Below are 10,987 nucleotides of genomic sequence, written 5' to 3' on the forward strand. Positions count from 1 at the left end.
CAGAATGAGGGACTTCCCTGGTGGTCCAGTGGTTAAGAATCTGCCTTGCAATGCAGGGGATGTGAGTTTGATCCCTGGATAGGGAACTAAGATCCCACATGCCAAGGAGCAACTAAGCCTGTGCAAAAACTACTGAGCCAAGAGAAATTCAAAGCAAGAAACACCTTCTCCGGCCTTAAAGAGAAATTCAGAAGAAACAAATTGTTCAATAAACCAGTGAAGACTGCTTCTTTTAAGAAGCTGTGGGGAAGTGCATTTTATCAAATGCTTTTTCTGTACTTATAGAGATGATCACATGCTTTTTCTGTTTTATTCTATGATGTCATTAATCACAGTGATTAACTGTTGAAGGTTAAACCATTCCAGCACTCCTGTAATAAGCTCTATTTGTTCATGATGTTTTATGCTTTTTACATATTGCTGGATTTGTGTTTCCGTGCCTGTGTCCAGAAAGAATACATTAGCTTCCCAAATTTTGTATCTTATAGTGGCCTGGTCAACTTTCCATGATAGGGTTATGACAGCTTCATGAATCAAACTGAGAAGTTTTTTCTTTTTCTCTGTGTCCTTGAGTTTGTGTATGATTAGCATCATTTCTTTGTTAAGTGTTTGGAAGAATTTACCGGTGAAGGCATCTGAGCCTGACGTTTTCTCTGTGGGAAAATCTGAAATACAGATACAATTTCTGTAACAGGCATAGGACCATTCAAATTTTCTGTTTCTTTTTGTGCTAGTTTTGATAAGTTGTATTTTGTAGGGGGTTTGTAGACTTCATATATTATCAAATTTATTGGAAAATTGAACTGTTAACTTTTTAGTGCCGGTAAAGCTTCTGGTGATGTTACCCCTTTAATTCTGGATATTGATAATTTGAGTATTCTCTCTCTTTTTTGTTTAAATTGGTCTTGTTAAACATTTATCAATTTAATTACTTTTTTCAAAGTGGAAATATTTGGATTACTGATTTTCTTATTGTATGTTTCTATTTTATGTTCTCTATTTTATATTTTTCTATTGTATATTCTCTAAGGAGTAAGTATGGGATGTAGAAAATCCTCAAATGTTTGGATCTTAACAAGTTTCAAATTCCCTGTGTCAGAGAAAAAAGCATCTTAAATTAAAATATAATGAGAATATGACATCAATAATCTAGGAATCTAAAGCAGTACTCCAGTAAAGCAGTACTCAAGGAAAATTTATCCCTTTAACTGCTTATATTAGAAAAGAATGGTTGAAAACCAATGATCTGAACCTCTGTTTCAAAAATGTAGAAAGAACACCTAGAAAATTGAATTAAAATTAAAAAGCAGAAGGAAGAAGATAATTTGGAGCACGTGCATGCATGCCAAGTCGCTTCAGTCGCGACTGGGTTGCCATGCCCTCCTCCAGGGGATCTTCCTGATTGAACTCACGTCTGATTACCTTTCCTGCGTGGGCAGGCGGGTTCTTTACCACTAGCGCCACCTAGGGAGCCCAATGTAGAGGACACATGAATGAAACAGAAAGCGGACTAAAGTAGAGAAAGTCAACAAAGTTGATTACGGGTATTTGAAATCTTTTAAAAGTACATGCGTTCGGAAGTCAGGCTGCCTAGATTCTAATTCTGGCTCTGTTACTAGTGGAGTGACCTTAAAGTACCTCTTTGTGCCTCAGTTTTTTTGAGAGTGCAATAGTATGGAACATAGTACCTACTTACAGGGTGGTTTGTAAAAAAAAAAAGTGAGTTAATGAATAGCTATAGAAGTTGCAAATGTGAGAAACTAAACTGATTAAAAACCTGTCAAAAAGCATAGTACTATCAAAGCATAGTCAACAAGCATAGTACAATAGGGCATAGTATTTAAAATTAAAATGATACAGTTCAAGTTCCATCTCAATCATTTTTTGAGGCTTAACCATATCTCTTAACTTTGCAATACGTCAGTTTTCCTGTCTTTAAAATGGGTATGATGAACACTGGTGGTTAGCCAGCTCATAATGATTAAAATGTGGAAATGTTTCTAACCGTGTTAGAAAATAAATAACTGCTGACCTGAGCCTCTCTTCCAGCAACTTCCCCTCTGGCTGCCTGATAACTGGTTCAGAACCCCTAGACTACCCAAAGATCCATCAGCTAACAGGTTAGTACCAAGTTTAGCAGGGCTTCTCTAGGGCACTGCTCCAAGGCCTTGGTCAAAGTCAGTTAAGAATGATCAATTCTCAGTCTATTCCAGTTTTTAAATATATTGACTATGTGAAGTTTATGTAATGTACCTCAAACTTGGCTGGTGCTCACTACATGTTAATAACTTCTCCCCTCTCCCACTTTCTTGCACTTGCAGTTCTTACTAAGAGGAGATCAGAGTAACTGTATATTTTTCTGAAACAAAGTAGGGGTATAGATGCATTTTTCTAAATTAGAGGAAAGTGATTATTTCCAGTTCAGTCTCTGGCTGACTCTGGGGCTAATGTATCCTTTAGAACACAAGCATCAGCGGAGACCCACTGAGTTAGGATCTGCATTTTAATAAGAACTTCAAGGAGGCTGGTTTGCACATTAAAGTTTTAAAAGCGTTGGCCAGGGAAATTGTGCTAAAATGAAGCTTTCTAGATCCACACCCAAGATCCAGAGTCTCTGGGATTGAGACCTGGAAATGTGCATTTTCACAATCATCTGAGGCAATTCTTACACACACTGTGGCTTAAGAATCACAGCTCTAGACTTTTTCCAGCAACTCCCTTATAATCTAGGGCAGTGGTCCCCAATCTTTTTGGCACCAGGGACTGGTTTTGTGGAAGACAATTTTTACACAGATGGTGGGGGGCGGGGAGGGTCAGATAGTTTGGGGATGAATCAAGTGCATTACGTTTATTGTGAAGTTTATTTCTATTGGGCTTCCCTGGTGGATCAGCTGGTAAAGAATCCACCTGCAATGCAGGATACCTGGATTCAATCCTTGGGTTGGGAAGATCCCCTGGAGGAGGGCATGGCAACCCATCCTAGTATCCTGGCCTGGAGAATCCCACGGACTACAGTCCATGGGGTCGCAAAGTGCCTTTCACTTTGTTTCGTTATTATTGCATCAGCTCTATTTCAGATCATCAGGCATTAGATCTGGAGGCTGGGGACCCCTGGTCTAGGGAGTGGGCCATCAGGCAGAGGAAGACTGAGAAATGACAGTGCTGCCCACTTGGAAGTCTGCAGTTCCACAGAGACCCGCTCTGGGCTCTCACAGCCCCCTGCTCCCCTGCTTAGTCTGTGTGGCTCAACCCCTGCATGGCCAAAACCAGCCGCAGGCCAGTCTAAGCAGTGGAGGTTGCTGAAATTCTGAGCTGCATTGCCATGGCTGCGGTGGCTCTGAGTCAAAGGGCTGCAGGTTTCTTGTGTTCTCCCTTCTTCAGGTCTCCGAGTCCCAGATTTCCTTTTCCAGATTTAGAGGTTTTGTGCCCTGAGATCTCTCCTTACCTCCTGACAGGATTCAAGAAATTCATCTAAAGTCACGATGCCATCTTTATTTTTGTCCATTTTCTGAAAGACACAGGAAGCAGTTTAAAGAAACTGGTAATCTGCATTCCAAAACTTGCTTTTTGCTCACCAACATTCCCCTGACAATTAAGATGGTCTTTCATTGGTCAGACAACTCCAGGCCCTGGTTACAGCATTTTGACCCCCATGCTGCTGCTGCCGCTGCTGCTAAGTCGCTTCAGTCGTGTCCGACTCTGTGTGACCCCATAGACGGCAGCCCACCAGGCTCCCCCGTCCTTGGGATTCTCCAGGCAAGAACACTGGACTGGGTTGCCATTGCCTTCTCCTTGACCCCCATAAGCATCTTTCAAATGAAAACATTTGCTCTAGACGCTCGTCTTTTCATCACCCGATTATTCTGCTGACTCCTAACACGTCTTGCCCAGTCTCACTTCCAGCCTGTCCATTTGAGCACACTGGGCACAGGCAGGTCTACTTCTGCCCGTGTCACCTACTGTGCGACCTTGAGTCTCCCTGAGCCTCTGCTTTTCTCATCTGCAAAGTGAGAGGATTAGACTAGACTGAGCTCTCATGTTTGCTGATACTCTCCTGCCAGGTGAGAAGGCAATGGCACCCCACTCCAGTACTCTTGCCTGGAAAATCCCATGGATGGAGGAGCCTGGTAGGCTGCAGTCCATGGGATCGCTCAGAGTCGGACACGACTGAGCGACTTCACTTTCACTTTTCACTTTCATGCATTGGAGAAGGAAATGGCAACCCACTCCAGTGCTCTTGCCTGGAAAATCCCAGGGACGGGGGAGCCTGGTGGGCTGCCGTCTACAGGGTCGCACAGAGTCAGACATGACTGAAGTGACTTAGTAGTAGTAGTAGTAGTATACCACTAAGATCTTGCCACTCTTCTAAGTCACAGATTAACGGCATCCACCTACTTTTTACCAGAGCAAGGCTAAATTCTTCAGTTGAAAGATCTCTCTCTAGTTTCCAACCCATCCTAGTTTCCATCTGATGTCCCCTTGCTCCTCAAACACAAATGCTTAACACCAATGACACAAATGTGCTTAATGACATCTTCTGTATTTACTCTGAGGGCTTCCCAGGTGGCGCTAGTAGTAAAGAACCCTCCTGCCAACGCAGGAGACATAAGAGACACAGGTTCGAACCCTGGGTTGGGAAGATCCCCTGAAAGAGGGCATGGCAACCCACACCACTATTCTTTCCTGGAGAATCCCATGGACAGCGGAGCCTGGCAAGTTACAATCCATAGGTTAGCACAGAGTAGGGCACAACTGAAGCGACTTAGCAGGAGGAATACACATAACAATATCTTTGATGTATGCACATGTGCTATTTACTCTGATCTCCCAGCCATTTTTATGAAATTTAGAGTCCACACGCTACCACTTATACTTAATAATATTCATCCTTGCTCTCTTCTGTAGTGTATACTTGTCTATGTAATAAAATAATCTATTCCCGGGGGACGGTACATCTTGTAATTCTGTTTCTTATCATGTGTAGTGGAGGCTGGGATACAAAACACTGCTCAGACACTTGTGGGTTGGTTGGTCTAAGGTGAGCTTAAAGCTTACACACAGGGTGTGTGCTCTTACCTGGAAGAAGATGTCCACGTGCTGCCTTGGAGTGTCTTCTTTAAGCACAGGATATGTGTATTTCCCCATCATGTCGTAGATGGCTTTGACAATGTCCATCATCTCCTGGAGAGGGACATGGAAGCACACGGTGTGGGAACCAGGAAGGTAAGGTCTTCTAGGTGACACTCTGGGGCTCTCTGTCCCCCTTGAGAATGAGAGTGATTAAAAGGAACCTCAGCTAGTGAGAGGGAGTTAGAAAGGGAGCTGAAGGGTATATATCCTGGGAGCTTCTTCCCAGGACAATTCTATTTGTTGTCAGAAGTTCTTGGGTGGCTCACCTCTTCCTGAGCTTTCCCAAGTGATGAGTTATAAGTGGGATTTGAGTGTATTTGTTCATGTACTGCACCCCACTCCAGTACTCTTGCCTGGAAAATCCATGGACAGAGGAGCCTGGTGGGCTGCAGTCCATAGGGTCGCTGAGGGTCAGACACGACTGAGCGACTTCACTTTCACTTTTCACTTTCATGCATTGGAGAAGGAAATGGCAACCCACTCCAGTGTTCTTGCCTGGAGAATCCCAGGGACGGGGGAGCTTGGTGGGCTGCCGTCTATGGGGTCACACAGAGTCTGACACGACTGAAGCGGCTTAGCAGCAGCAGGTACGACTGAGCGACTTCACTCTCACTTTTCACTTTCATGCATTGGAGAAGAAAATGGCAACCCACTTCAGAGTTCTTGCCTGGAGAATCCCAGGGACGGCGGAGCCTGGTGGGCTGCTGTCTATGGGGTCTCAAAGAGTCGGACACGACTGAAGCAACTTAGCAGCAGCAGCAGCAGTTCATGTACTGACGGACCCACACCGCATTTTTGGAACACCTTCTCTCTGCTCTATAATTCCCTTGCATGATTGGCCTGTGTGGCTTTGTTTGAGCCAGCTGATGGGAACAAATGTGGACATCTGACTATGGAACTGAGTCACTATGTCGTTATCTCTTGAGAAGTCGGAGTGAAAAGCTGGAGTTTGTGTCAGAGTTGGTACCATGGGCAACTCATTTCCAGGTTTTAGTTGAGATCAGGGGAGAGCAGACACTGAAAATAAATATAGAGATGAACTTCTGTAAAGCGTAGGCTGGAGCAGATGGCATAGAGGAGATGAGAGAAATGCTGGGAGGAAGGGAGCGCAAGTAGAGAAGTGAAAAGGGTAGAGGAATAGAGAGCGGAGAAGGGAGGTGCCAGACGGAGGAGGACACAGATTTTCCCATGAGGAATTTCTCATGAGCTTACACACATACACACGTACCCACACACAGGTGTTTTCTGAGAAAAGTGGTTGAAGTAGACAGAGATAGTAACAGGGATCAAGAGAAGCCCTGGAGAAGCAGGGTCTGAGAATGGTTACCCTATTCACTAAAGCGTCCTCTGGAGTCTCCCGACCGCCAACCATTCCTGCAGAGGACGGTGTGGCCATCTTAGGCACTGTGACCTAAGACAGTGCTGCAGGAGGGAGACGAAAGAGAGGAAGAGATGGGTGTAGCATAGGGGGAGACCAATAACTTTCTACTTTGTAATGGGGATTAAAATGTGCTACATTAAACTACCTGTAATATTTTTCACTTTAACAAGAATTATTTATTTCTTAAAAGACTTTTCTAAGAAATTACCAAATCTTTACAAGAAAGGTCTCAACTTAAGCCCATTGATGTTGATGGTTTTCTATCTTTGTAACCAAAAAATCCCTTTCTACAAAGACAAAAATTACCATGGGGCCAGATAGATGTTACAGATCCTTTCATATTTTCTTTCCAATCTTTCAGTAACATGGAACAGTGATCAGCACATACTCATTAAAATAAGTAAGTGGCTCTTATTGCTCTGTGGATCTGTTTCCCCAAAACTGTGAGCTCTGAGGACACACATTTGATCCTTCATTGCTAAATTCTCTGTACCTGGCACCGTGTCTGCAAGGGCTGGGAGCCCCGTATCAGTTAAGTGTTCCCGTGGTGTTTTCCTGGTTATCCTGGCCAGGCATGGTGTTCCATGGGCTTCCTCGATCCCTACTCAGAATGAGGAAAAAGAATGTAGGAAAGCAGCCTTGTCTTCAGGATATTTGATGGAGTGTCTGCAGAGACCCGGAACTTCCAGGTGGCACTAGTGGTAAAGAACCCCCCATCAAAGCAGGAGATGTAAGAGACACGGGTTCTATGTCTGGGTCGAAAAGATCTCCTGGAAGAGGGCATGGCAACCCGCTGCAGTACTCTTGTCTAGAGAATCCCATGGACAGAAGAGCCTGGTGATCTGCAGTCAGTGGGGACACAAAGAGTCGGACATGACTAAGCCACTGAACAACATGGGTATTTATTTTGCAGATTATAATCCCAAACTATAAATTTGTATTTGTTGCTCATATTATAATATTAATAGCTTTGGCTATTGTGAACTCCTTCAGGCTGGCTTCTAGGACCTTCAGATATGCTCTTCACCACCCTTTTTTCTTTAATAGTACTCCCATTTTTTTTGACACTGTAAGATGCTCTAAGATCATCTTGTATTTTCTCTTTCCCAGGCCTGGAATCAACCAAGTCCAAGGGGACTGGTTGCTTTTCTTGGAGAACGGTATTTAGAAACCAAGGTCTAGGTGCCAGTACTCATTGCTACCGGGGTGTCATTGCTCTTAGGTCCAGACAATGGACAGAACTAGGGTATATACACCTGTCCACGTGCTTATTTAAAAATGTGTGCTTTAATGAGTCCTTAACATCCATATGGCTATAGGTTTGTTTCCTGAATAACTTTTATAAGAGAAAGGACTTAAAGATAAATTTTGATTGCTCTCTCAGGATTTTCTTTGCTACGATTTTGATGAAACTGTTTCCAAATGACTGCCAGGGGAAGGTCCAGCTATCTTTTCTAGGAAGTTGCTTATCCACACTTTATTTTCTTTTAAGGAGAATTTTATTAATCCTGCTTCCAGAAAGGTCTGATGGATATTTAATGGGGACAATATTGTCTATATTGTAAATTACAGAAGGGGAGCAGGAGTTAGTAAGACTATTTAGAGATGGAATAATGGTTGAACGAAGGTTGAAGATCTTGTTATAAGGCTCACTTTAGGGTCCTTTTTTTTTCTTTTTTTCCTTTTAAAAACTATATTTTGTAAAGTAGTATTTGAATATTTTAGACTATCTTTTATTGTTCTTTCATTGCTAAGTCATGTCCGACTCATTAGTGACCACATGTACTATAGCCCATCAGGCTCCTTTGTTCATGGGATTTCCCAGGCAAGAATGATAGAATAGGTTGCCATTTCCTTCTCCATAAAGTATCATATATTTGAGTATATATAGAAGCATTTAATTATTTACAACATTGAGATGATATTATACATCCTACTGTAAAAAATAATGTTTAAATGAAATGTATAATGCTAATTTAAAATTATATCTAACTGCTTTTGCATGGTTTCACATGGCCGCTTGTTATTCCATTATATACTGGAGTTCTTACCATATCTGCTGTTAGTGGACACTAGAATTTTTCACATTCTGGGGATTGTTCACCACTTTATCTTCAGCACGAAGAACACTTAACAAGCCCTCAAATATATGTTGAGCAAATCCATGACTGAATGAATGAGGAATGGAAATTTGAGGGTTGAGGTGAGGATTAGAGATGATATTTGTAACTCTGGACACTGTACCTGGCACATAGGAACTCAGGAAGTGGGATGCTACAAGATGCTAAATCCAAGCTTTGACTGAGATTCCAGAATACAGTAGATACCAAAGTGAGTTTTGAGAGAGACCTGTGGGTATCTCACTATCTGTGTACCACATCTACTTTGAGGCTCTAAAGGTGTCCAGCAGTGAAGCTTCAGAAATTATTTGTGATGAGTTATTTAGAGATACGCCTGAGGCCAGGGGCAGTGGCCGGGGGGACCAACCCCACGTCCAAGGAGCCATGGCTGCGCGGGCACAGGAGGGCCTAGAGGAGCTATCCCATGTTGAAGGTCAGGAAGGGCGGTGGTGAGGAGATACCCCTCATCCAAGGTAAGGAGCAGTGGCTGCGCTTTGCTGGAGTAGCCGTAAAGAGATACCCCACGCCCCAGGTAAGAGAAACCCAAGTAAGACGGTAGGTGTTGCAAGAGGGCATCAGAGGGCAGACACACTGAAACCATAATCACAGAAAACTAGTCAATCTAATCACACTAGGACCACAGCCTTGTCTAACTCAATGAAACTAAGCCATGCCCGTGGGGCAACCCAAGATGGGCGGGTCATGGTGGAGAGATCTGACAGAATGTGGTCCACTGGAGAAGGGAGTGGCAAACCACTTCAGTATTCGTGCCTTGAGAACCCCATGAACAGTATGAAAAGGCAAAATGATAGGATACTGAAAGAGGAACTCCCCAGGTCAGTAGGTGCCCAATATGCTACTGGAGATCAGTGGAGAAATAACTCCAGAAAGAATGAAGGGATGGAGCCAACGCAAAAACAGTTGTGGATGTGACTGGTGATAGAAGCAAGGTCCAATGCTATAAAGAGCAATAATGCATAGGAACCTGGAATGTCAGGTCCATGAATCAAGGCAAATTGGAAGTGGTCAAACAAGAGATGGCAAGAGTGAATGTCGACATTCTAGGAATCAGCGAATTAAAATGGACTGGAATAGGTGAATTTAACTCAGATGACCATTATATCTACTCCTGTGGGCAAGACTCCCTTAGAAGAAATGGAGTAGCCATCATGGTCAACAAAAGAGTCCAAAATGCAGTACTTGGATGCAATCTCAAAAATGACAGAATGATCTCTGTTTGTTTCCAAGGCAAACCATTCAATACCACAGTAATCCAAGCCTATGCCCCAACCAGTAATGCTGAAGAAGCTGAAGTTGAACAGTTCTATGAAGACCTACAAGACCTTTTAGAACTAACACCCAAAAAAGATGTCCTTTTCATTATAGGGGACTGGAATGCAAAAGTAGGAAGTCAAGAAACACCTGGAGTAACAGGCAAATTTGGCCTTGGAATATGGAATGAAGCAGGGCAAAGACTAATAGAGTTTTGCCAAGAAAATGCACTGATCATAACAAACACCCTCTTCCAACAACACAAGAGAAGACTCTACACATGGATATCACCAGATGGTCAACACCGAAATCAGATTGATTATATTCTTTGCAGCCAAAGATGGAGAAGCTCTATACAGTCAGCAAAAACAAGACCAGGAGCCGACTGTGGCTCAGACCATGAACTCCTTATTGCCAAATTCAGATTTAAATTGAAGAAAGTGGGGAAAACCACTAGACTATACAGGTATGACCTAAATCAAATCCCTTATGATTTTACAGTGGAAGTGAGAAATTGATTTAAGGGCCTAGATCTGATAGATAGAGTGCCTGATGAACTATGGAATGAGGTTCGTGACATTGTACAGGAGACAGGGATCAAGACCATCCCCATGGAAAAGAAATGCAAAAAAGCAAAATGGCTGTCTGGGAAGGCCTTACAAATAGCTGTGGAAAGAAGAGAAGTGAAAAGCAAAGGAGCAAAAGAAAGATATAAGCATCTGAATGCAGAGTTCCAAAGAATAGCAAGAAGAGATAAGAAAGCCTTCTTAAGTGATCAATGCAAAGAAATAGAGGAAAACAACAGAATGGGAAAGACTAGAGATCTCTTCAAGAAAATTAGAGATACCAAGGGACCATTTCATGCAAAGATGGGCTCGATAAAGGACAGAAATGGTATGGACCTAACAGAAGCAGAAGATATTAAGAAGAGGTGGCAAGAATACACAGAAGAACTGTACAAAAAAGATCTTCATGACCCAGATAATCACGATGGTGTGATCACTCACCTAGAGCCAGACATCCTGGAATGTGAAGTCAGTGGGCCTTAGAAAGCATCACTACGAACAAAGCTAGTGGAGGTGAT

General features: G+C 43.0%; 1 protein-coding gene across 5 annotated transcripts in view; it reads right to left on the bottom strand.

Annotated features, from left to right (window-relative positions):
* Positions 1–10,987, bottom strand: part of KCNIP1 (Kv channel interacting protein 1) — a 410,971-nt gene that overhangs the window by 750 nt on the left and 399,234 nt on the right. For all 5 annotated transcript variants that reach the window (XM_010854563.1, XM_010854562.1, XM_010854564.1 and 2 more), the window contains 2 exons: positions 5,077–5,181; positions 3,446–3,508 (listed from right to left, as the gene is read on the bottom strand). In XM_010854563.1, the coding sequence (XP_010852865.1) occupies positions 3,446–3,508; positions 5,077–5,181 (168 nt within the window). The remainder of the gene's footprint in view (positions 1–3,445; positions 3,509–5,076; positions 5,182–10,987) is intronic.

This window comes from Bison bison, unplaced genomic scaffold (genome assembly GCF_000754665.1).
Source record: "Bison bison bison isolate TAMUID 2011002044 unplaced genomic scaffold, Bison_UMD1.0 scf7180017864343, whole genome shotgun sequence".
In the NCBI taxonomy this organism is placed as follows: domain Eukaryota; kingdom Metazoa; phylum Chordata; class Mammalia; order Artiodactyla; family Bovidae; genus Bison; species Bison bison.